The 27,122-nt window shown below is 46.5% G+C and overlaps 1 protein-coding gene across 1 annotated transcript in view; it reads right to left on the bottom strand.

The window, feature by feature from the left end:
- EXTL3 (exostosin like glycosyltransferase 3) overlaps nucleotides 1–3,042 on the bottom strand; it is a gene marked incomplete at both ends in the record, with an annotated part of 34,514 nt that extends 31,472 nt beyond the window's left edge. The window contains one exon of the mRNA XM_081998324.1: nucleotides 895–3,042. Coding sequence (XP_081854450.1) covers nucleotides 895–3,042 — 2,148 coding nt within the window. The remainder of the gene's footprint in view (nucleotides 1–894) is intronic.
- Nucleotides 3,043–27,122: the final 24,080 nt, after the last annotated feature.

Raw genomic sequence — 27,122 nt, 5'->3', positions numbered from 1 at the left:
GGGAGAATTAACTCTTTACAAGCAATGCTGCCAATATGCAAGTAAGTAGCTGGGCATGAAAATTAATGTTGGTCTTTGAAGCTGTTGCTTTTTCAGTTTGGCTGGGGAAGAAAAATAATCAACCCAAACTAAGCAAAACTCAGTTACAACCTTTGGAGCATGGAAGCTTTTATGGTCATGTTGGCCTTGGCTTATATTTCTTTCTCTGCCATCCCTTGTAATATAAAGTGATAACTTACTTTTGAGGCCCTTGCAGTAGGCACGGCTTCAGTGGGTCCCTCTTTTGGTTTTATAAAAGATTTACCTGGTTAAGTGCAGAAGCAGTCACTACTTAGGTATTTATAAGGTGCCAACTGTCCTCCTTAAAGAGCCTAAGCAAGATTTTCAATAAACAAGAATCTCTAGCTTTAAGCTCCAAGATTCACATTAGGCTCCATACAAGCAATTACTGTTTCATGAGTGCTAAACACCTGGCACCTCTAAAGATGCCATATTTTTACAATTTAGGCTCTCCTGTGTTTCATAACCCAAAGGCCACCGAATTAATTCTCTCATGACAGCAATTCATCTCACCTAAGTTCACACATCCACAGAGCACAGCCACCCACCTCAGTCCCCCTTCGAAGCTGGTGGAGAGAAACAGGTATTTCTAGAGCACGAGCCATGGCACGCTCATACAAACACCCTAAAATGAGCCAGATGAGTCATACCTGTAATCTTGCTCTTCTCTGCTGATAAAAGAGTCCAGATAAGGTACAGACATCTACAACCACGTGAGATGAATGCTGTCTTAGATGACTTAAGCTGAGCTGACACGCTATAGAACATCTACAGCCAACTTTAATGCACAAACCCCACCAGGAATTGAGACCAAAGTAGCTACGTCTTTCTTACCATGATTGGGACGCCAATGTCTGGCCACAAGAGATCCTCAGAGGGAAGCTTGGGAGAGTTCCACACTACTACAACTTTATTTAAGTATGGGAGACCATTGAGCCTTTCTAGGGAGTTCATCAATACTTCCTCCCGCTCATAAGTCAACATCACTACTGTGAACTGCTCCCGGGGGACGTTGCCACCCAAAGCAGCCTGGAACTCCTTCCCAGAGCCACCTGCTCCTCCACCAATTGGTCGAAAACCAGTCCCAGACCCCAAAAATTTTGCTTCTGATGGTAAAACAGGGTCAAAGGGAGTGTAGGGGAAGAGGTGGAAAGGCCCCGGAGCAGAATTCCAATTCCTGTAGATGTCCATTGCAGTGAGGGTGAAATTGCGGAGATATTTGGGAGATGCATAGGGTGGTTCTGTTTCCACAGGCCCCAAGTCCAGGTCACCATTGTCTGCCATATTGGGGTCCGTACCAGCAGCTTTGCCAGACCGGTGGGGAATCTCCACGGCGGTTTCTTCTCGGATAGGAGCAGCTGGGATTTGGATTCGAGTCCTTATGATAGCTAAGACTGTGCTGAATACGTTGTCAGAGGTGGAGAAATAGGTCTCCCACAAGAAGCGGCCCTGTCTCCTCATGGCAAGGAGATCATTATCAGAAATGCTTCTCAGAAGAAAGTGCACTTCTGTGATGCGTGGCTTTGGTATGATTAAGGCTGCCTCGTTCCACCGGATCACATCATTGTAGGGTAGCTGAACTTGCTCTCCAAGAACCACCGGGATGGCTCCAACTTCCAGAGCCTCAAACAGTCTCATGGCACACCCCGCGGAGATCACTAAACGGGTGTCCCCTGGGGTGATTATCAGTGCAAAAGTAGATAGCTTCAGTAGCTCTAGTCTGTCATCCCTTTCTCCACACAGAGCCCACTCAGTGGGCAGACTCGCCTTAGGCTGGTTCTTACACGTGAACTCCACCAAAACAAAGTCCAACTTGCTGTCCTGAACAGCCTTCAAGGTGGTGATGATCCGATCGTCATAGTCAGCTGGGGCATTGCCTTCTATTTCCTCTTCAAAAGAGCGAACCTCTTGCAAGCTAGATCTGAGAGACTCGATCTTCTCCCCCTGGAAACTAAACAGATATTTACGTTTGACCGGTACCTGGGGTGGGATTTCTAGGAAGTTGGGTTCAGACATAGCATGGACCAGAGGTGATACCACAATATCAAACCCCGGTCGATACTGCACATCGTAAAAGGTGGACTGGGCAATCATGGCACGCCCTGTGCTGATGTTGTAAATGAAGTTCTGGGTTTCTGATTTCCTTGATAAATTGATGATGAGATGGTTATGTCCATCAGTCCTCCAATATGGCAAAGAGTGCAACTGTTGCTCTAGTTCAGTAGGTTTTGGCATCACGGGCTCTTGCATTTCCCCCACTAAAATTATATACACACAAGCAATATTTGCATTTTCAGTAACATAAACATTAGTTCTGACAGTTGCCTCAAAGGCTTGTTTAATTAAAGGGTCTAAGGAACTACCAAAAGGGTAATCATCACTGTTGTAGACATAGACTGGAAAGCCAGATGTCAATGGGCAGCGCGAGTAGTCAAAGCAGTTGTGTAGCCTGCAGTTCCGATTGGATTTCGGCAGGGGGAAGGTCGCATCGTCTTTGTCTGGCAGCAGCCGGATGGGCAAGGAGAGCTTGGGCTGGTTCTGAGCCATCAGCTCTTTGTAGGAATGCTCAGTCTGGCTGATGACGTTCTTCAGCTGCAGCAGGTCCTGCTTGGCATTTTCAATGCTCTTTTTGCAGGCCTCAATCTTCAAGTTCAGCTTGGCGATCTCACTGTTGAGCTCCTGCCGCTTGGCCTCCAGCTGGAGCAGCTCCTCGCTGACTGACTCGCGGATGCGGCACAGGTCTTGAACATGCTTTACTTCGCACAGCTCATTGCCGGTCCGAGGGCCAAAGATGCGCTTGCCAGCGTCCTCCGCGTCATCGATGGTGGTTAGGTAGTAGTGGGCAATGAGGGGAAAGAAGACGAGGATGATGAAGAGGGTGAAACTAAGCCAGGTGAGCCGGATCCGACTGGACCATCTCAACACCCAGGGCTGGCCTCCATTCCCCACTCCCCCATTTCGCAACATCGTATATCCAGTCATGAGTTCAAAAGTCACTGCGTGCCCAATCACGTTGGATCAGTAGCCATAACCAAAAGAGTTTTTATAGCGAGTCTCTCAAAAAAAAAGTTACTGTGCCTGCTTAACGAGAAGTCAATAGAAGGGGAATTTCATCTTCTTGTCGTGCTGACGGCTTTTCTATGATCGTTTTGCTGCAGGCGCAACTTTTGATCCCGTTAGACTCAATCATTGATCTTCTCACCCACCCCCAGCCCACCCTTAGTCTGCGGGCAACCGCTGGTGGAAGTGTTACAGCGTTGTCATGGTGATTCAAAGTCTCAACCGGCAGAAGAAAAACACAATGGGATCAAGCCAAACTCTACCGCTGCTCTTGACATCGTGCATTACCATCCAATGAATATGCAGGGCACCAGCCAGTGTGGAGAAGGAGCCAGAAGAGACTCGTACGAACGTCAGTCTTTCTCATCGCTGCTGCGCAGCTGATGCTCTGCCATTCCTATAAGGGAACAATCATATATTCAGACAATGAAAACAAAACAACCCCTCAGTGACCTAAGACATTGCTAGTTTTTAAAAACTGTCCTCTCTGCAAAAGAGCAACCTTTGCACATGTCTAACACCTCCAGGGTTAATGCCAGTATACCTGAGGAAGTGATGGGTTCATTAGATGCAGACACATGGCTTTCTCCAGGCACTCTGCTTTTCATTACGGTTGCACGATTCAGTGGCCAGACCAGAAAAATCACAGCCCCTGGATCTGGTTTCCTATTTCTGCCTCTGCCACTGTCTTGCTGTGTAACTTTGCAGAAGCTGCTTAACATCTGCAAGCCCCTGTCTCCTCATGTACAAAATGGAGATATTAATGTATACCTGCTCTCTCTACTCGATTTTGAATGGCATGTTGTGATCCTGGGACACAGCAGCGCTGTGAATTTGTACTGCGTAACCGAGTGTAATCATTATTGTTCTGGTCTAGTGACTAGAGCTGATGAGGAATTTTTAGGCGAAGTGTTCTGCTTTCATTTCCTGCTGGAAAATTTTGATTCACTGCAAGAGAAAGTTTAAAGGGAATGTACTCGAGTTGGTTACGATTACCTCTGCTAGCTGGCTGCATAGGAGAGAGAATTTCTGGTCAAAACTGGAAAAGTCTACACTGTACATCTAAGCAAAGATGCCAAAGTTAGGATCCATTGGATACCACACCACCCAAGCGGTATCAGCTTGCTTGAATGTGTCCTTTTGCTTGGAAAACTCTGCTATGGCACTGAATGCCTACCTAGCATGGGCATTAAAAATCAAGGTCGTGGAAAACTCAGCTCTGAATCTTTGGTCTATGCCAACAGATTGAAATCTAGGCCAGATGAATACACTGCCGCTAGAAACTCTCCCTTTCCTTTTATTAGCTTCTGCCGAGGTACCTAAGTTTCTGAGGTACTTTTTCACATACCAGACTTCCCCCATCACTGATGAATATAGTGTTGGGCTTAGCATCGACTCTTGCACAGCCTCAAGAGAAGCTTATTAATTTCCGCTTCAATTTTTAATTAGAGGAAAGTCATCTACACTGGTGACGGTCATTTTTCACTAAATCTATTTAATACTCCTCTCATCTACTCATCAAAAATTAGCAGAAAGAAAGCGAGGAAGCAAATCTCAGCTAAAACAGAGATCTGGAAACAGGCCAAAGCAAAACAGAAGTTCACCTTAAAGGAGCAGAGAAAAGTCAGGGATAATTTTCAGTGTAGTACACAAGTGCGTGTTGGAAAGAATAAATGGAAGATTTTATTTTAACCAGGAAAAAAAACGGAGTAAATAAAGCACAGTTCCTAGGCCTATTTTGTTACAAGGCCATTTTTGTCAGAAACTTAACACCCCACGATTAAATGTGAATCACCCCTAACCTGACCCGCAACTGGGAGTTGCACTGCAGTGTGGACATTTAAAATTAAGGCAGATTTAAAATTCGTAACATTGTCTGGCAAACAGCACTGGTGTAAACCTCAGAAAGCCAGGAGGATAAGAGGGCTAAAAAGTCAGGAAAAGGCTAAATCAGCTTTCTCAGATCTTGGCAGCACAGTCGCTGTGGGCAGATGGGGGAGGCTTTGGCTCTGCTGGCAGGACATTTTAATAGTATTCTCTGTACACCAACTTGCATTTGCCCAGGCTGGGAGAGAGGCTGGTGATGAATGTAAATCCCCAGCACTTCTGCGCGAGGCTGTCAGTCAGGCACAGGGAGCCCTGGCAATAGCAGCACACTTGCATCGTGTCTCTGGGACCGCTGCTACACAACAGAAGGGTTTGAGTGTACACCAGTGTAGAAACCAGGCAACTGAAGGCAAAAATAAATAATTAAAAAAAGCCTTTAAAGTCTATTTTTCTCCCACCTCCCCTCTTTAAGCTCTCCCCAGGAAATGAAGCTCATGCGGTCACTGTCTGTGTGCTTGCACCAGTCAGTCAGTCCCTGCTATTTGAACTGGTCTCATAGAGTCCGCAAAGATCCTAGAATTGCTTCTAGTTTTCTGCAAACAGTTGGCCAGGAGATGAGAGCTGCCCTATTAACCCTTTTCCCATGGGGAAACACCAAAGCACACACTCACTCAAATACCAGTGAATCCAAAAATCATCTTAACTTCAAGGCGTAAGTGGGAAAACAAGCTCTGCTGTTTATTTCTTGGGGGTGCCATGCGGTAAATGTGGTCAGACCGTGCAAAGTGCTGAGACAACGCAGAAGCAAGGGATCATAAATGTGGCCAAGAAAGAATGAGGAGATGCATGGATGTGCTGCTTTGGACTAGCCAGAGAAAATTGCAGCCCCACAGGCAGCAAAGGCAGTCCCAAAGCTGAGACTGCATCTAAATCTCTGAGACTGCATGTAAATCCTGTACCTTTGTAGTTGCTTTGCCCATTTATGAGCCCTAAACAGTGATGAAATGGCAAACTGGACTCCCTAAAATGGCAACTGGGGTCCTTGAAAAGCTAAATCCATTGCTACACACATGATCCTCTGCAGCTGTTCCACCACCTAATCCTTCCAGTAGCTCCTCTGGTCCTTCCACCCAGTTGACACAGAACAAACTTTATCCTCCTGACCTAAAAATGGGGGCTGTGAATTAAAAAAAATCTGTATGTTCAGAAAGCTGAAGCTGACAAACTCTGCTGCTAGCTGGGAAAAGACCACAGGGGAAAGACCAGAGCAGGCTAGGGAGGGATTTAAAATGCAACACGTGTGGCTTGGGATCAGTTAAAAGTATTGACTGTCAGTATGAAATATGTGCTGGCAATAAAGCAAGCACTTTAGACACACTCTCAGACTCTTCTTCTTTACTAAGACTTTATTCCTCATCAACTTGATAGAGCTTGAGGTTGTAACACATTGTTATTAGGACTTAAAAAAAAAAAAGGGGGGGGGGGGCAAAGTAAAAACCCAATCTGCGGTTTTACCAGCAGATACTTCAGTGCTGTACTTAAGAGCAATAAGCATCCCTGAGGAAAAAGGCTGCTGATTTCCACAGTTCCCAAAAGGAAGTCTCGGAGAAGGAGAGACGGGTTAGTTGCTGGGCTCTCCAGCCAACTCATTCCTGTCACTCTCAAGTACTATCTAGTCCTTTAAACTGATCGAGCCCCACACTGAGAAACTCTTGTTGACGTTCTAACACAACGTTGCTGCCTGGTAGACCTAATTACACACACACACAAAAAGAGGTAGGAAGAACTCTTGGGAAATCAGAAGCTCAATAATTACCAGAGCCTCTTCTCAAATGCCAATCTGACCGACTTCTCAGGCATGACAGATTTGCACGCTGCAGTTCATTCTCCCACGGCACAGGGCTGTGAGACTAAATTGCTGTGCGGGCACATTGTCACATCTTAGCTCAAATCCCAGGCTGCATTCCCAGCTTTCCTCAGCTCCACAGGGGGTGCTCCCCGTGCCGGTGAAGTTATGGGAATACCTGAAGTTCTACCTCATTTTGCTTTCTAGTAGAAAAAGTCAGGCTGGTCTGATCTGTGGATGCTCGCCAAAGTCCTTCTGCAAGCACCTGGGCACACCTATTCCTCCCTGCTTACACCTTCTTTTGTCCATCTCCCTATATAACAAGGGAAATATTGCTCCTTTCTCAGCATATTTGTGAAAAGACACTGGAAACCTTAAACTTATGGTCGTCCAGAGCACAGCACAGCAATAAATTACCATCAGACAGAATATGGTGACACAGAATATGCACTAAACTTTCCAGGCGAAAAATCTACAGGGATCCTGTGTTCGCTAAATCAGAGTTCCCAAACGGTCTGTATGCACCCATACTCGTCCTTGCACTCCTTCCTCATCAAATGATGGGTCTACAGTGTCACTGCTGCTATGTTACCTCCACAAACCTTCTGCTTTTCTGGCCCTCTCCATGGAGAGCGAAGCACCATACCCACCTCTGTCATGCAGGCTCCCTCCTGATGAACAGCGAAGGATGTCAGGGAGTGCGTGTTAGTGGCTCCTGCGCTTTATCTGTCCAGTCTTGAATAGACAGTTTCTTTTGTCAAGTCTCTTTTTCACCAGCACTAAAAATGAAATCAAAGGGAAAAAAAAATCATCTTTTTTTTTGTAAAAGGAGAAGCAGAAAATTTTACTAAAAAAGGAAAATACAGCATATTCGTCCCCTTCAGAAAGACGTTTCTGGAAAAGAAATGAACACAAAACAGTCCTTCGGTGATGATAACTTTCTTGTTCCTAATGCTCTCAAAAAAAAAGGATTACACCCCAAATCTCTGATCACTTTCGGAACAGAAGCATTTGGAGGATTTTTCTTTTGCAGTTGAACAAGGAGAATAAATCTATTAGGTGTGTGCTTTAAGGTACATTTGAGAGCACATCTTTAAATGGAGCAGATGGAAAATTCACTCTGAAATGCTTTGCGTGCTGCAGCCTGAGGGATCATCACGAGGGATTTATACCACCTCAAGAGCTCACAGGTACAGAGAAATTCTCCTAGACTAAGATCAACGCTGCTACACGCACAACTGGTAAAAGGTCTTGTAATCTGTAAATTCAGGGGATAAACTGCATCCCCAGCTTTAGGAAGCTTTTATCTAAAGCAAGAAACATTCAGTACATTTGCAGCTCCATGCAAAGCTAAACCTGCTTCCAGCCATGCTCCCCATCTGCAGCTGGCCACACGTAGGGTAAAGGGGCCCTGGACAAATGCTCCACAACAGCCCCTTCATGTGCTTCCTCCAGCAAGGTCAGGAGCCCACATATGCTGAAGGCAGCAACATCTGAACACTAATTGGTGAAGTATCATGTACATCTGCCCCGTTCTTCTACTCTTTCACTGTGCTCCTTCTGTGCTCCGTTGGAAACAGGTCCCAGACAACATGGACACTTTCCACCATGCTTTCTACCTTCTCTCCAACCAGACATCCTCCTGCCCTGACAGCATAGGACCAGTGCTCCCAGTACAGCATCATCGCTGGGTAAAGAACTGGCTGGACGGCCGAGCTCAGAGAGTTGTGGTGAATGGAGCTAAATCCAGTTGGTGGCCGGTCACAAGTGGTGTTCCCCAGGGCTCAGTTTTGGGGCCGGTCTTGTTTAATATTTTTATCAATGATCTGGATGAGGGGATCAAGTGCTCCCTCAGTAAGTTTGCAGACGACACCAAGTTGGGTGGGAGTGTTGATCTGCTGGAGGGCAGGAGGGCTCTGCAGAGGGATCTGGACAGGCTGGATCGATGGGCTGAGGTCAACTGTATGAGGTTTAATAAGGCCAAGTGCCGGGTCCTGTACTTGGGTCACAACAACCGCATGCAACGCTCCAGGCTTGGGGAGGAGTGGCTGGAGAGCTGCCCGGCGGAAAGGGACCTGGGGGTTCTGGTTGACAGCCGGCTGGACATGAGCCAGCAGTGTGCCCAGGTGGCCAAGAAGGCCAACAGCGTCCTGGCCTGTATCAGCACTAGTGTGGCCAGCAGGAGCAGGGCAGGGATCATGCCCCTTTACTCAGCCCTGGTGAGGCCGCACCTCGAATCCTGTGTTCAGCGTTGGGCTCCTCACTGAAAGAAGGACGTTGAGGTGCTGGAGCGTGTCCAGAGAAGGGCAACAGAGCTGGGGAGGGGTCTGGAGAATAAGTCTTACAAGGAGTGGCTGAGGGAACTGGGGTGTTCAGTCTGGGAGAAGAGGAGGCTGAGGGGAGACCTCATCGCTCTCTACAGCTGCCTGAAAGGGGGTTGTGGCGACGAGGGTGTTGGTCTCTTCTCCCAGGTAACCAGCGATAACACGAGAGGAAATGGCCTCAAGTTGCACCAGGGGAGGTTTAGATTGGATATTAGGAAAAATTTCTTTACTGAGAGAGTGGTCAAGCATTGGAACAGGCTGCCCAGGGAGGTGGTGGAGTCACCATCCCTGGAAGTGTTCGAAAAACACGTGGACGTGGCACTTCAGGACATGGTTTAGCGGGCATGGTGGTGTTGGGTTGATGGTTGGTCTTGATGATCTTAAAGGTTTATTCCAACCTTAATGATTCTATGATTCTATAATTTCATCTAACAGTCTTCACAAATGCATCTCCTGCAATTCAGAAATCCTTGAGGGGATGAGAGAGAAGAAAAGGACCCACTGCATGTACAAATTGCCCCAACAGCTCTGACGGATGGGGAATAGAGCTAGGGGGAAGAAATGCAACCAAATAGAAAATGCAGAACCTTTCAAGAGCTTTTCTGACTTTGTCTCCTTTGCAGGCCCCACATCAACCTTAACTGTGAGAGCAAAGAGGGATCAGAGAGGCGTTTGGAGTGGTTTGGAAGTGGCACTTGAGGACGAATCCTTTGAGACCTGCTTTCCAGCCCATGTTCTTGGGGGTGAAGGACGCTCCTTCCTGCAACCACAGCATCTCTTGCTGAGGACAGTCCACCATGCAACACCCCAGGGCACCAGTCCTTGACCTGTGCTCCCACCCTGGAGTTGCTCAGTGCTCTCCAGGCATGAAACAGATAGTTACAGCAGACTGTTTCAGTAGCTGCTGAAAGGATCATTATAATCAGTATGAACTCTTTGCCGCTGGTTGCAGAGCCCCAGCAGGCAAGTTCAGGATCAGACCTTTCACAGAAGCAGTCCCCACTTCTCAAGTTTCATGGTGAGAAAACCCAGAAGAAGCATCATCAGCTGATAAACCCCAACAGACGAGGCTCCAAGAAGCACATCGGTTTGTACGTCTGTTGGTGCTTTAGAGAGCTCATGACAAGTTAACAGGGAAACCAATACCCAAAAGAGATGGTAGAGCTAACCACCCCAGGTGTGGAGGTAAAATGGAGTGCTGCTCCCTCAAAGATGAAAGTTGAGTTGTCTGACCATTGCAGGAAGGGAAGAAGGAAAAGAAGGGAGGGAGAATTGGAACAAGTGCACTGGACATCTAGGCTGGGAGCAGGAAGGAGAGGACTGGAAGGGTTGGGAGTGGGAGTTCCTCGTGCTGACTACCTGCAACCTGAAATCCACCTGCAGTGGCAGCAACCAGGCCTTCCAGGGCTCCAGCACTGGCAGAATGAAAGCGCATGTGGAGGTGAGGAGTGCCGTCAAACTGTAGCTCTGGCCACTTCCTGCTCAGCCAAAGCTGGCCCTTGTGATAGGAGGCCAAAAGATATTCAAAACTCATCTGGACAATGCCTAGGTTTAGAGAACTCCAGAGGTCCCTTCCAACCTAAATGTTTGTATGATTCTGCACGTGGGCTCTCAGGTGGCAATAATTCAGAAATGCGAGCAGAAATTGGGAGTCAAGATGCCCTGGGTCTGCCCCCAGCTCTAACATTGCCTCTCTCCAGCACCCAGAGGAAATTACACAACCTCCACGCCTCATTCTGCCTCTTTACAAAGCAAAGGTGAACTCGAACTGCTTCAAGGCAGACAAATGAAGAACTGACAGTTGGGTTTAGAACTTTCTGTTTCCTATCTGGGGCACAGGGACAAAGAGCCTGCTCCAGGAGATGATCAGTACTGCGGCAAGCAGAAGCTACAGAAACCTGTCCCCCAGGTGCTTCCCGGTACCTGCCTGCTTTGCCCTCTGCAAAAGGCAGCTGCTGAAGGTCTGTCATGCTCCTCGGCTGAGGTTAACTGCGTGGTTCACGAACATTCATTTATTCTGATGAAATCCTTAGACAGTAAAACCACATCCAGTTTTCAGTGAGCAGGTAATGGAGGTACAGAAAAACAACTTGCCCAAGGTCACCCCAGAAGCTGTGCCAGCTTGGGATTCACTCCACATCTAATTGTCCTGTCCGCAAGATTGTCCATCTTCCCAGCCCGACTTTTTGCAGTGCTTTCCTTTTCCAGTGACTTACTGCTTTTTGCATAATGCATTGCAAAATCTACTTTACATATAAAGCTTTTAGTTCTTAAATTTATTATTTAGTGTTATTTTCTGGTAATAAAGCACCCATATTGTTTTATTTATTCTTTCAGGCTGCACACAAGCACTTCTCCGCACAAAGAAACAGCTGGCATACTAGAGAATCCTTTTTATATTCTGCAGTACCGAACAGCACAGCACCCTGGATGAGAAGTTCACCCCCCTCCAAATCTCAGATCAGGAGACCGCAGGACAGAGCTTTACAAGAAAGCTGGTAAATCCGTACAACCACACAGCTGCTGATGTTGTACAGCTCGCAGCGTTCCCATTTCCACAGTGCTAAAGATTTTTTGGGATGCGGGAAGCAAACGAGGAAGCAGGTACTTTCCTTCATCGTGTGCAGTGGCACAAGCTACTGTAGGAGTAGGTGTGAGGCTGATCTTTTGTTCATCGCTAAAAGGGATAAATTAGGTGCAGGAGGAGGGGAAGGCTCTTTTTGCTTTAACCTTGAAGCAATTAATGAACAAGAACCGTCCTGAGGTAAAACCACAGTGAAGAGCCCGGCACTTTGTGTCGAACGAGAGAAGCATGTAGAGGTCAACTCCAGACAGGAGGAAAGGGCTGGCTTTCCAAACGCTGACTTTGTGAGACAGCTCAAGTTTTTGGTGTTCTTTGCGGTTTTCAGCCCTAGATAGTTCAGGCACATTATTTTCCCCAAGGCAAAAACACAAACTTCCTTCACCTCCCTAAAACACCATCGTCACCACTTCCTCAGCAGCAAATAACCATGTGGCAGAATTCAGGCTCCTACTCTCTGATAGATGCTTCAGGTCATAATTATGCACAAATTTAAAATTTTCTTCGTACTGTCGAAGAGAAAGGAAATACTGCCCAAACAGCACAGAAACACAATGTTTAACAGCATTTCACTTAGCAGTGGGGTCACTATGCCAAATATCCCGTCTCTATGGGTTTTCTGGAAAGTTTGTCCATTTTCCGCACGCAGTGAATAAACCAGTTCTGGAGACTGAGCATCTCCATCGAGGGGCCTCTAACAATCATGAAATCGTACGGGTGGCTTCTCGTGGACTGACATGGGCAAGGGGGCAGGTCAGAAGTCACTCCTCCCGAGCCAGGCACGCCGGGAAGTTTACATCCATGGAAAGCTTATAGAAACCGGGGAACCCCGTCTGCTACAGCCAAGCAAGGTGCAGTGACATTGAATTAGCCGGTGCTACACGGCCAAATTAACCAGGCTAACCAACTCCAAACGTACCTTCCTCCCTGTATTAGCTCTTTCACCCACTCCCCGTCTTCCCATTTGTATCTGTGCTGCTGTGCATCTAACACCAGCTTTTCACCTCCTCTCAGAAAAGCCTTTGATGCACGAGGCGGGCAGCCACACGCGGTCTCATTAGCAAGCTGACGTTCGGCACTTTTTGGAGAATGCTTCATCACCAGAGGCCGCTCCATTTCAGACAGCCCGATCGATCATGCCAAATAACTAAATTACCTGACGCGCCGTAATCACCCATATTTATATAGCAGACGGATTCTTATCCGACAGAGTTCATTACAAAGCAAGCTAGAAATTCAGATGCGCAAACCCAACTATTGCCAGGACTCTATTAATTTGGACTAGCTTCAAAGAGGGTCCTCTTGGTGAAAACCCCTCTCTCATTACCAGATACTCGAGTCGCACAGTCCCAATTAGGTGAGGAACATGAAACGCCTTCCTGCTGCACTCACAGGCATGCAGCACAGCAGGAACCTGGTGGCTCAACTAATCTGCACCTTCACCATCTGCAGAAGTTTTAGGAGAAAGATGCCACTGTGCCACACACCATCATGCCACCACCTCCACTCGGCTTGTGTGAAAGCTGTACCCCTTTAACTATAACAGCATCCCAGTCCTCCTACCACTGTTCTACTGGTAGCTAGTAGCGAAGTGCTACTCATGCTACACGCATGGGTAGGCTTTGGACTGTGTATATCCATGTAGATTTGGTCACATACAAGAGTGGAAATGCACTCTGTGCAGAGACTGAACCGCAAAACGGCTTCTGGAGAAATCACACCTCCAACAAAAACTGAGCCGTGGGGGAAAAATACACCTGAGGATATTCTGCCTTTTTATAGCCTTCTGAGAAAAGTTCATGACTGTCCTGCTCCCTCCACCCCCACCACACAAACACCTCCAGCTTTACTGGTCCTTCTGGATTGTATCACACAGCGTTTTCCTTCTGTTTCTTTTTTTGTCCCCCCAGCAGCCCCTTTCACTCATGAACCCGGCACTGCACCCTAGCAAGCCTTTCCTAAAGACCCGGCTCAGTGGTGAAATGGGTCACGGTGAACATGCACATCTGGCCATTCTTCTCCCCATCTGTTCAACCTGCGAGCTCCCCAGGGCATGACCTATCCTTAAAACACTTAGAGAGCACCATGAAGTATATATACAGATCTCTCTCCTGCACAAGGTACCCATGTGCTGGCAGAAGGTGATATGGCGTGTAGCATCCTTGCTGTAAAATTGCTGCTGAGGTAAGTGCTGTGCCAGACAAACCAAGAGACACCACTGGGACAGACCCTTCAGGTAAGATCTCTGCCAGCTAAAGCAATGTTATGATGGCTGAATTAAAGAAATTAAAGCTAATTACCGTAGTCATGGCAAAGCAAAGAGGAACCTGAACAGGTGACTCAAGCTGGCCTAACAAACCAGATGTTTGCAGTCCAGCTAATGCAAATCTGTGCAGGACACTTACACTATGCAGGTTAGGACGTGCAGATGTGGAAGCAGCCAAATACAGCACTTCAAAATACACAGAGAGAACGAAACACTATGCCTGAAGCTTGTGGGTGTGCTTAACGAAGTTATTAGCCAGCAGAAGAGTGTATGATAGAAGATAAGCATTAGCAGAATGCATGATAATTAAATTTCTACAAAGTGAAGTCGCTGCTTGGATTTGAAATGCTGGATAATTTGACACACGCTGTGTGCTGTTCTGTCACTGCTGCCCAGTGCTTCGCTTGCAAGATATCATGAAGTATCACAAATGACAAACCTAATCTCAAGCTGTGTGGCTGGAGAAGACTAAAAACACCCAGTCCCTGGAAGAGGCAGGATGGGAGACAGCAAACTCTGCTCAGCATATGCCCAGCATAGAGACTGCCTCCTGTTTTAGGAGGTAGGAAGACTTACAGAAACCACTGGGGGACAGATGTACTAGTAACAGACTAGTCAGGAAGGGCAAAGTTACATGGTTCTGTTTAATGAAGGCCTAAGAGAGAGGTCAGGGAAAGAGGGGTCAAAGGAACTTGGCCAAAGCTGGAGGTGAAGGAAGGAATTCACTTTTCACCTGCACACGGCAGACTCAATCACCGAGCAAGATTAGATGAGGTTTAGAAAGCCACGGGTTATAAAAGTTAAACTAAAGGTCATATCGAGTCTGTCTAGAAAGAAATTGATCAATTAAATATACCCACTAGCCTAATTTTTAATAAAGCAGCACTATCTTTGCAATTAGGCCACCAAAGGAGGTGGTGCTCTCTCTGCTCTGGAGCAGCATCGCTTCATCCCCAAGCTTGCGCCCACACTGAGGGTCCCAACGCGGCTGCTCCCTCCCACAGCTTCACTGTGGCAGCCTGGGCAGGACGCAGCCCAAAGCAACTGGCTCCCTTTGAGTGTTTCTTAATATCTGAAATTTAACAGTTAAAACCCCCACCAAAACAGTTAATAGCAAAGCTTCCCAGTTTTATGAAGTTCCTGTTGTATACATAATTTACATACTATTTCATTTTGTTTGGACTCTTCCAGTTCCCAGCTCATACACAGGAGGCATCAGCAACCCACCATACTCTGGTAGTTTTTTTGCACTCCCACATGTTACGCAGCATATTCTTTGTGGCACTGCTGCTTTGCACCTCTGCAATGGCCGCTTTGCGAAATCCTTCAAAGTAAAAGGTAATTCTGCCAACTCTCAGGGCTAGGAACTCAGGGATATTAGGAAAAGTACGTCAGGACTGTTTAAGGGCTGCAAACTTAATGAGCAAACACAGCACTTCTTTTGACCTCAAAAATTACTTTTTTGGGATAAAAGAGAGGAGGTCTTAAAATAAAAAAAGGCACGATCAAATGCTTCAACCAATGGCACTGCCGCATGGAGCCTGTTCCTTAGCATCCCGGAGCAGATGTACTGCACTCAAAATGTCTTTGTCTATTAAAACTGTGTCAGCTTCAGAGACTCCAAAACTCCCTGTGGCATAAACAGAATTTCTAATGAACAGCTGCAGGATACAGGAGTAGCTGCGCAAAATGCAGCTGCCGAGATCATTTTCTTTGCCCCTCTCTCACCACCTTTCCTCTGCTGCCCGAATCCCACCTTCCCCCATTTGGGTCTTTCCTGTCCTCCCTCTCCCACAACTCCACCACTTCCCTGCGTCTCCTGCACCCTTCATCGATAAGCCAGCCCATCGGTTTAGTTCATCCATGTCCTTCTTCATGCTTCCCTGTGACCCACCTCCAGCCTCCTTCTTCACAGCAAGTCAGCTAAGGACCAGCAGTTTGAGGGCAGACACCCAGCACCAGTTTCCTCTATTGACATTTATTATCTTCAAAGGCCGCCAGCATCGCTCACCTCCTTAGACCGCGTCTTGCTGTGCCCGCACATCTCCTGGTCTAACAGAGCCGCGCTCCCATGCAAACCCTTGAGCGCTCTCACGCCTCCCCAGCCTCTGCAAGAGTTTTGCTGCTGTTTTGCCTGCTCGCACCGAGAAAGTGCAAAAGGGAGAAATAAAGGGGGAAAAAAACATTAGCACGACAAACCCTGTAATTCCACAAAACATGAGCAATCCTCAGGGAAGGATTCAGCCTGAGTAAATTGAAACCCACTAATAGAGCTTTTAGCTTCAACGCTGCCTTCCAGGCCAAGGCACCAAAGCATGACTCCTCATGTGAGTTGTGTTTTGCTTTGTGGTTTTTTTTAAAACTCTCTGCCTTTGAAACCAAAAACCTGTCAAGCATACAGCCTGGTCTGGAGGTGCTTCCCAACTGCTCTCCTGAACCTGATGGTGTCCCGTTAGCCAGCTGAAGAAACAGCTGGAATGATTATTAATTTAGTCAGGCACTTGTAATGGCCCCTGCGATGCTCAGCACTGTACTCGGAGAAAAACATAATCTGTTGTCTCAGTGTAGTCCCAACAAACACTTCTGGGAACACCAGCACAAATGAAGCCTGAATTCTTACTGTTTGATGTTTTCACTCCTCCATGGGGTTCAATACTTTGTAAAGAGTCTCGTTTTCCTATTTGCAGGACATTTATAGGGAGTTAATGTTTTTTGTAAGCTCTGTTCCTCTAATTTGAGCGAAAACAGCTGATAGGTTCAAAAGTTACTAGAAGACTAACAAGTAAGACCAGATGCCAAAGTCCCATTTTACTACAACACTCTAACAATGTTAAAGAGCGTGTAATGCTAAGCAGTAGTGTCTTTTTTTAAAGAAATCCTTATTAACTGGTATCGAACACGTAGGCCAGTTAAATGCCTTGTGGCTTTGAGACAATCTGTCTGATGTAATCATGTAATGTCCAAATGCATTAGCTATTCATCCACTGCAATGAGTGGCGAGACTGGTGCTAGCACTGAGCAGCTTAAACCAGCCAAGTTTTTGCAAAGTTAATGGCTTAACAGCTTCTCTGGATTGGCAGCAGGATGTGCAGGACAGATCTTATTCACAGCTGACAAGGCTTCGAACAGTTGAACATTGCTGATGCACTTTCATGGCCCAGAGGAAAAACTCCCAGAGAAATCATGTGTTGTGGATATTGTGGATACGCTCTGCACTTCAGAGATCGCCCAAGTAATCCTCACCATGCGCAGTCCCACCTGTCCGAGAACAACAGAAGGTGAAGAGAATCCAAATGTTAGCAGAGGGGTTACGTTTGGGAAGGCTGAAGCTACTTTGGCGAGGACATGTCAGGCTTAAAAATACTCCAGGCAGAAATTTCCAATGCACAGCAGCTATTTTTGCTGGGTAAGTGGGGCCAAATGTCCTTGGAGCAGCTCAAAAACGGGCAGTGGGACACACTGCCAGCACAATGCTTGTGCAGATGAAGCAACCACTTCCAACACAAACTGCTGTTTCCTAGCCATCATCCCAAAGACCAGACCATTTCCAACTCACACCAGCTTCAGGGACCATTTGCAGAATAGATGCTGAGAGGTCCTAATGGAGAAGGAAGCCACAAACATCTCTTCTGGCCATTTCTTATGAAGAGTAAGGCCTAACATCTCTCATGCTGTGCCACCTCACCCTCGTCTCAGTGGATTGAGCCATAAATGGCTCAGATCGCACAAAAACATTGCAAGGGACAGCACAGCTATCTCCCTTTTAGGCTTAATAGCATAATAGATTGGCTAGTGCATGAGTTAACTTATTGCCATCCACTGGACAAAAACTGCTCGTGTCCAGAGTAAATACCTGATGCCCAGCCAAGAAAAGAGGAGATGTTCCCAGAGCTTGGGAAAGCTGCTGGTGAATACAGACTTTGAAGGGCTCAGCGACACAGCCACCAACTCCACTGCAAACGTGCCATGAAGGCAGACATGAAGGCACCAGCTTGGAACAAAGTCATTAAGATAGCAAAAAAATTCAGAATTCAATTTGACCACAGTATAGAATCCAATAAAAACAATAAAAACGCACGAGGATGGCTATATTAGAGCAAATCAATGATCCATCCACTTCAACCCCTCACTCTTGCGTGCTCCTTTCCAGCTGCTTTGGTGCAAAACACTTACAAATCATAGTCACAGGACAACTTATTTGGAACAATTTTCCCCTATCCACTAGCAGATAGGAGTTGCATGAGCCCTTTAAGAACAGAAGCTGTCCACCACTTTTTTTAAGCAATAAATCACGTGCATTTTCATCTGTACAAAGCCTGAACCATTAAAAAAAAATAAGGAAAGCCACATCAAGCACTTGGCTTCACAGTTTCTTGTGGCAGTGAGTTCCACAGCTGAGGTCCACAACCAATCTCCTTTCACTAGCTTCAACTACAAAACCTCCTAATTCAATCTGTGCTCTCTTCTACCAATACAGTGTTACGCACCGCTACAGCAACAGGCACCACAGGACTCTCACCCAACTCACTACAGACCCAGAGGAGCGACAGTAAGAAAGCCACCAGAACAAGAACTGCCACCTTACCTTCCCTAAGCTGTCTGACGTCCCACCACATGCTCCTCTCTGAGCTAGGCAGTATTAATCTTTTCAATCCCTGCGACCATCAGTGTTGGCAGAGAAGCAGAAATACAAGGATCCGACTGCCAAGAGACCATTTCAGCATAAATCCGCACTTCTGCTATTTTCTCATCCTTCCTGATGGACATCCTGGTTCTCCAGTACAGTCCTTTTGTGGAGTAGCCTTCCCTCTCTTTTATCCAACATCCTAACATCTCTGTTCTGTTTCTGTTCCAGTCATTTCCCAAATTTGTGCCGAGCTCCTTTTTTTTTTAATTGCTCTCAATATGTCACTCTATATTACTCAACAGCACATTTATTTAAACGTGTCAATGCTGTTGCTTAGCAGATCTGACTGTGCTTTACAATTTAAGCCTGCTTCAGAATCATGTGTTCTCCTTCCCAGTGCTCCCCAGCAAGCCTGGATCATCAGAAAGTTTGAGGAAAATAAAAATAAGTCCAACTCTAAAGGCAGTCCATTGGCCTACCTAGGAAAGCTTCATTAGAAATCACTAGAAAGAAAAACATCACCACCAAAAACCAGCCTAGAAGAAGAAGAATTCTGCCAAAAAGCCCACCTAATTTTTCTTCTCAGTTAGGAAGTAGTACCAGGTGCTATTTGTCTTCCATTTCTACCTCGCACCCACAAGCTTCAATAGGAGCTCATCAAGTAAATGATCATCAAGAGCTTTGAAAAGACTCCCAATACAGAGCTAATACCAGCTTTCCCCAAGCAGCAAGCTAATTTTAGGTAATGGCCTTCAAACGCTCTATAAAAGGCCTGGAACACCCAGGTGAGAGTATGTTCTGACCTTTGAAATTAGACTTGGGTCTTTGCTGAGAGAGAGAAGATAATGTGCAACTAAATCACATACACAATGTTTTCTGCTTGGGCTTTTCAAGCTCTCCAACCAGCAACGGTGTAGGTTTAGTCATTGCCCCCACGGACTCCCATTCACACATTCACGCCTAATGGCTCGGCACAGCATCAGCAAGCTCCGTGCACAAAACTCCAGGAGAGGCAGAAGCTGTCCCAAAATGGTTATGAAGAAGACTAAGCAAACCCAAGAAAATGTCACCCTTCTGCAATCCACTGAAGCAGAATAAACACAAACAAACTGCCCAGGATCACACCAAAACCTGCTGCGCAGCCACTAACAGATGCCAAAGTTCTGCACATTCACCAGGGCTTCAACTGTGAGGCCATGTCCACAGGCTTGTCTTCACTCAAGGTATATTTTACCTGTTGCCCCCAAGCTGAATTCATCCTCTGCCCCAAAATCTCCACCTCAATCTTCATCCTGCATTCCTCCAAGCAAGGCTGGTTTAAGGGAATTAACTCCCATAAACCAATGCCATCAAGACAATCTCCAGCAGCTGCTAATTCCAGACTCGGACAGCAAATCACACCCAAGAAACCAGGTTCACAACCTTGGCAACTGATACCACAACCTGAGACAGCCCAACCAAAGACAAAACTTGCAGCAGGACCTGCCAAAACGGCTGCTGATGGGTTTCCAAAAATAACCCAGTTCCTTTTCTGCGGTGCCTGATGTCCGTTTATTCACAGCCACCTAAAAATAGCCCTTCCCACTTGGATCAATGAAGAGAGCTGACAGAAGTGAAAGATGCTCATCACTCCACACACACGCAAGAGTAAAGGAGATAAAATACGTTTGAAATGCAGCGCGGGGAACAATCCCGCGCTGGCCCCAAGGGAGCCAGCTGGAAGGGCCTAATGATTCTTCTCCAGCAACAGCTGTGATTGAGTTTATTTCTATTTTGTGTGATTAAAAAGAAAAAGACAGATAAAAGGGAGAACAAAAAGACCAAGATTTCAAAAGGCACTAAAAATAAAATAGTTTGTATTCACTTGGCACCCTACCTTGACAGCACTTTATACATGATAGCCAAGCAGTCCTCAATAACCCAAAAGGAAGACGCAAGTAATTTATAGGCAGTGAAACCGAGGCACGGAAATATTAAAATACTGACTCAATCATCAATAAAGTCAACAGCAGGAGTACGTTTAAAGGGCAGGTGATGCATCTTCCTATATTCATGCTGTAAGACCCCTCTCTATATATTCTTCACGGAGGCAACATAATTGTTTCCATTGGCTGGCAAGTATTAATCGATGCTGAAGAGTTCAGCGGCTCCTCAGAAGGAGTTACAGTCCATTTACTGGTAAAAGTTAACCGGTTTTCAGAGCCTGTTCGCACCTCACAGCGAAAATGCACTTTTTCAAAATTCAAACATACAAGTTTAGCAGCAGGATGCCTGATATTAATCCCTTTATTTAAACACTAACAACTTTAAGTGTCTCTAAGCAATTGTAAAGGCTTTATTAGCTAAGGCAATGAAAGCCCGCGAGCAGCCAAGTCAAGAGGAAGCCAAGGTTATCTGCAGTAAGTTTCCAAGCATTAACTTTGACAACACAATCTCGCTCTTCAGAGTATTTGTACCTCAGAGGTAGGAATATGGAGTACAGCAATGCAACTGGAAAGGCTGCACCTACCCTGCCCAGCTCCCTGCATGGCACCTTGCTGCCAGCAGAAGTCTGTGGGCAGGGATAGATGAAGCAAATCCTCCTGGAAGCCATTCCCTTGGCCATGAAGGGAAGACAGTGATTGGGAACCGATGTTCCCTGATTGGGAACAGATGTACTGTGGGCAAATGACCTCACTGATCTGATTGTCTTCTGTAACCAAGTGACCGGATGGGTAGATTAGCAGACAGCAGTTGACATTCATTACCATGATAGCAGCAAGGTTTTTGATGTAGTCTCCTACGACAGAATATACAGGGGGAAACAAATGACTGGAACAGGAGCCCAGAGAGGTTTTAGGCCCCCAACCCCAGTGATGGTCAAACCTCAACTGGACAAAGCCTTGAGCAACCTCACCTGCCTTTGCGGTTAGCTTTACTCCAAGCAGGACGTTGGATTACAGAGCTCCAGAGGTCCCTTTCAACATGATTTGTTCTATGATTCAAAGAAAGGACAAAGAGAAGGTGGAAGTCTTTCTTGGAGATAGCTGAACTATATAAAGCTGTAATGTATAATAAAAATAACTCTTCATAAGCTCTTCATTAAATGGATGATCTGGTGACAGGGGGAAGTCTCCCAGCACACTGTGCTTCCTTCTCGCTAACATTTACATCTTGACACAGGAATACATCTGTTCAATTAAGACACATATACCACTTGCACGTTAAAATTTGAGGTGCTTTAGTGGTAGCTTAATACTTAAAAAAAACCAAACAAACAACTTAATACCTGTAGGAGGTGATAAAACATTCATGAGAACAACACTGTGAGATTAAATGGTTTGGACTGACATTAAAGGACATTTTAAGAGACATCCTTTTAAGGATTCCTCTGCTCCCATCTCTCTGCTCATCCACTACATAATCATTTCCCCAGATCCTTTCATGTATCCAACACGCAGAGAGACACACAAGGCATGCACAGGCTGGATCCCATCTGGTTGCTTTAGTGGGAGGAAAAAATAATGGATTAGATACTATCTTTGAATTCTAGGTATCACCAGGTTTGGAATTTTTTTTTTAGAAATGTCTTCTGTTGTTACTGGAAAGTGTAACTATAGAGCTTCACCAAAGCTCCTTTCAGGTTCGTTTTCCTTTCAGCTTGCTCTCACAGCTGTCTTCCAAAATCTACAAAAGACAAAAATCTATAGTTCCTAGTGTACACTTTCTGAAATGGTTTCAAGTGCAGTGCAAAATTTTCACCCTTAATATGGTCTTGTAAGGCACATGGCTATCTTCCTGACTTTGCTGGTCCTGATCCAGAAGGGAAAAAAACCCATCCAAAACCACAAGTCACTTGTTTTGCTGACCAGGATTACCTGACTTAGTGAATATCAGCAACCTTCAAGGACACAGTATAACACAGCTGAGTGGAAATCACAAGTGCTGGATGCAATTCCCTCAAATCCTCTAAGCCTCTGCTTCTCCACTGTAACAGCCATTTAAGTGCTGATAAACTCACTTTTAGATTATTTTCATAAAACTGAAGGTCAGCAAACGATTTGGTAATTAAGACTGTCACATAATTCTCAGCCTGATGCATAACTCAAGCCTACTCCACTGAACAGACCAGAAGGCAAGGGGTGTGCTGCCTATTTTGAGGTGTGATGTGCCCCGTGGGGTCACTGGGGCTTGATGATAGATGGCTCAGAGCCACGTCTTGCAGCAGCATGACTCTCCAAGCCCTGGCTACCCCACTGCAAGCATCTGCACCCCTCTGCAAACCTTGGCCATGTTTAATGATGGAGTCTGCTTTTCTGCATCCCTTGGCAGTGGACAACTCCTTCTGCTTCACAGAAGTTGCCTCTTGCCCAGGGTGGCTTTGCAGATGAAGAGTGAGCAGTCACACCAACCAGTTCTCAACAACCCATCTGTCCTGGTTTCAGCCAGGGTAGAGTTAATTTTCTTCATAGAAGCTAGCGTGAGGCTATGTTTTGGATTTGGCATGAGAAAATGTTGATAAGGTGCTGATGTTTTGAGTTGTTGCTAAGTACTCAAGGACAGTCCAGCTTCTCATGCTGGCCTGCAGCGAGCAGGCTGGGGGTGCATGGGGAGCTGGGAGGGGACACAGCTGGGACAGCTGACCCAGGCTGGCCAAAGAGATATTCCATACCATATAACGTCATGCTCGGTATATAAAGCTGGGACAAAGAAGAAGGAAGGGGTGGAGGGACGTTCAGAGTTACGGCGTCTGTCTTCCCAAGAAACCATTACGCGTGACGGAGCCCTGCTTCCCTGGAGATGGCTGAACACCTGCCTGCCCATGGGGAGTAGTGAATGAATTCTTTGTCTTGCTTTGCTTGCGTGCGCGGCTTTTGCTTTACTTATTAAACTGTCTTTATCTCAACCCATGAGTTTCCTCACTTTTACTCTTCCGATTCTCTCCCCCGTCCCACCGTGGGGGAGTGAGTGAGCGGCTGCGTGGGGCTTAGCTGCCAGCTGGGGCTAAACCATGACACCATCCCTGCACGTAAAAATGCTCCTGACTCTCTTCAAAGTCAATCTGAAGAAACACACTGATCTTGGCCAAAAAAAGTGTCTGGTATAAGGAGCTCATTCTATTATCAGGCAGTGGAGGGCAACCACACACATACACAACAGCCAGCATCCTACTGCCTGATACAGAAAATAAAAAAGCAGCACCTTCTTCCCATTTACAGCAGAAGAGTTTAAGTGTTTTATCTTTTCCATTCTGCCTTATTTATGTCTATGCCCCTGCTTGTGACACTTAAACAGCATCCACCAAATAGCAGATGATATTCACCTGAAATCAGGCAAAAGAGAACCTAAATTCCTCAGTTGCCCTACTCAGTGGCAGTTCTGCTCTTCTCCCCGTACATGAGAGGGACCAGCCAGGCCACACAGGTAAACCACACAGCAGAAAAGCAACACTTCCCCCCTTGCATTTTATCAAACAACACATGGACAAGACAAGCTGGAAGAGTTTCACCACCTTTTTCTTTTTTTTTCCCCCACCAGATATGAGGCCTGAGCTGTAAGGGGCTACCCAAACCTTGCAGTAGGAGAACACAGCAGCTGTGATCTAGCAGGAACAGATCAGCACCTGGCAGGTCTTCAGCAAACCAAATTCTTACCCAGCTAAGCAGGGGTATACATGCAGGATGTATAGGAGAAGGCAGGTGAAGGCTGTATGGATCCTATGCCATGCAGATAAGCCATGGTGCTTCTAATTCACAGAAGTTAGAAGGCAGCAGCACATCCAGTCCAGGCAGCCGCTTCTTTCATGCTAGCCGGAGACGAAAGGCTAAAGCAAGCTATTATCTTCAGAGGCCTGACAAAACAGCAAGCCAAATTAACTAATGCTTTAGCGAGAGGTAATCCAATAGTTTCAGCTGAGCAATTGTTTGAACAGCCACAGTGTTTTGGTACAAAGACAGGTTGAACGTCAATAATTCTTTAGTCCAGACCAAGTAGATCTTAAGCAAATAGAAAACAAAACATTCTTCTTCCTTCACCACGCCGGCAAGCTCAGATGCCCTTCCACAGCCCAAGCATGTCCCTGCCCCAGCCAACCCACAGAGCGAGCAGCGCGGTGCTGCTCAGCATGCCGCTGCGCTAACTTCATCAGCTGAACAGATAACCCCCCAAGCTTGTCAAGACAAGTTGGTCGCTGTACGTGCCGCTGACCTAAGGAGAATACATCAGTCACAGTTGGTAATTTGGGCACTGGAAGCAAGGAAACTGCTCGTGAGCTGGCTATAAATAGCAAAGGGACTGGGGATATTTTCTCCCTTTTGTGCACGCCTGCCTGCTCTGCCTGTACAAACCCTTTGGAGCGCTTATCAGCCTGCTCTGATGCTCTCGCGATTCAACATAAGCAGGACATGGAAGGGAAAGGGTTTGTTCAGGAGAGCTCAACAACCATAACTTTAATACCGTGGGGCAAGATATCCTGCAAGTAATGCCATTCCTCTGTACTTAGCTGGAAAACCCAAGGAAAGGCAGGTGTTTGTGGGAAAGGCACCAGGTGACTCAGCTCTTCACCCTCTCCTTTCTCCCCGGCAGCATTTCAACAGCACAACACACTGGTGTTACAGGAGCGAGACACGGGGACTCGCCTGGCACATGAAATGGAAAGTCAACAACTCAATCACCTCTGATTTTTCAGGGTACTCATTTCTTCATCATCATTATGTTCTGTTGTAAAAGTCACTTGACGATCTCAGTTGATCTGGGATACTGAGTTTCATCATCACCTCGGAAAATGTTGTTGATAAACAATTATTAAGGGGAAAAAAAAAAAGAAAAAAAGAGAGGCAAACAGAAATCAGTGCTTCTCCTCTGGCCTCCAAAGGATCTTTCTGCACGCAAATCTGTTCTGGCTCCAAGGGTCTGGGCTGGCACAGTTTGCCTGTATTGGCTGCTGTGCACAACAAGCACCGTGCCACAGCACTCCTTTGCTGCGTGACAGTAAAACATTGGCTTTCCAGCCTGGGGTGGTTTTCAGCACCAGTATCACAGGAAAAAGGGGAAGGAGAGGCTCTGTTTTAGGTACAGACTACCATAGCCCCGAGGCTACACTAGTAGTACATCTGCCTGTTTTCTGGCCCCAAGTCCAGTGGGCACAATCCGGCCACTTTTGTGCTCTTAAACTTTCGCTTCCTGAACACAGCGGCCACACCCAAGCTGCTTTGAGGGGTCAGTTCCTGGTTGTGCCGCCTTCTGGCCCACGGCTGTGGATCGTGTGGGTCGATGCTAGCCAGTCGAGGCCACCGCCGGTGGGTTACACCCGGGATGAGTGAGCCCCAGTGCCCAGGAGCATCCCCTTGCCCCCCGGTGACCAGGCTGCCAACCCGGCGCTGTGCAGCTCGGAGCAGAGCCTGGCCTCAACAGCCCACGGCTGGGGAAGGATTGGGAATCCTGATGGTAGCATTTAATAACAAATAAATACCCATGAAACATATGAGAAGGGTTGTTACTTCAGCATGTATAAAGGAGACATTGAAGTGACAGGGAACTTCACTTCCCACCTTTTGAGGGGATAATACAAACCAGTGGAGCAGAAAGAAATCCAAAACATCATTTATCAAAGCGGCAACAGAATTTTCTGACAAAGGAGAGATTTCACAACAAGGATGCTTTTGGCATGGGTGGATTCATGGCAAAACAATGAAGCAATGCGAATGATATACGATGGTTTCTTTGCACAGAGTGCCGAAAAGCTTTCACAAGCTTTATAAAATTAGAGCTGCTTATGCTTAACAGCTAAAATGAAAAGGTGGGGAGGGAGTGCTTCCCCCGTGCAGTTCTCTAGAAGCAGAGCTCATGATTATACTCAGTGGGAAACACGCTACTCGTCGAGCAGTCTCGGCACCTTCCCTCCCACTGAGTTGCAGGCACAGGGGAAGCTCAGCAATTTGCAGAATTGGGCCCTTGCTTTTGTTCCTCTCGCCTCTCTCCCTCCCCACGTACTCTCCATCCTCCCTTTGACACACACAGATGGAAAGACTGATGATAACACGCCAATTAGGTTATTTGAAGCCTTGCTACTAGCTACTCTAAATGCAGGCACATGAAGCAGCAGGATTCTGCTGGTGACATTTGGACCACAAATGAAGTCCCCAAGAGTAATAAACAATCAGGTAAAGAAATCTGGAAAGAAATTACCCAGCACACCTTGTCTTCTTGGCCCCCACGAGATCCATATAAAATGTGTTAATGCATCTGATTATGATCTAAATTATGTACAGAGGCTCCTGCCAAGCACTCTGTGAAGTTTCTTTATTGTTAAGTTGGAAGCTGTTTAGGAATGGTCCAGTCATCATGTTTCAAATTATATTTGGGAAAAAACAGTTTCCTATTTTATTGCTGGCTCAGAACATGGGTTTGTGGAAGAAGGTCTATGTGTGGTTTTTCTCTGCTGAAGAAAAGAGCAGGAGAAGTGGTGACAGAACAAAGAAAGAGTCAGCCCATTACCTGTCCTTGTATCGTAACCTGAGCCGCACGGATTTACTGTACACAGACGTGCCAGA

The sequence above is a fragment of the Phaethon aethereus genome (genome assembly GCF_964289735.1).
Source record: "Phaethon aethereus genome assembly, chromosome: 3".
NCBI lineage: Eukaryota > Metazoa > Chordata > Aves > Phaethontiformes > Phaethontidae > Phaethon > Phaethon aethereus.
This window is presented reverse-complemented; position numbering and strand designations above follow the sequence as displayed.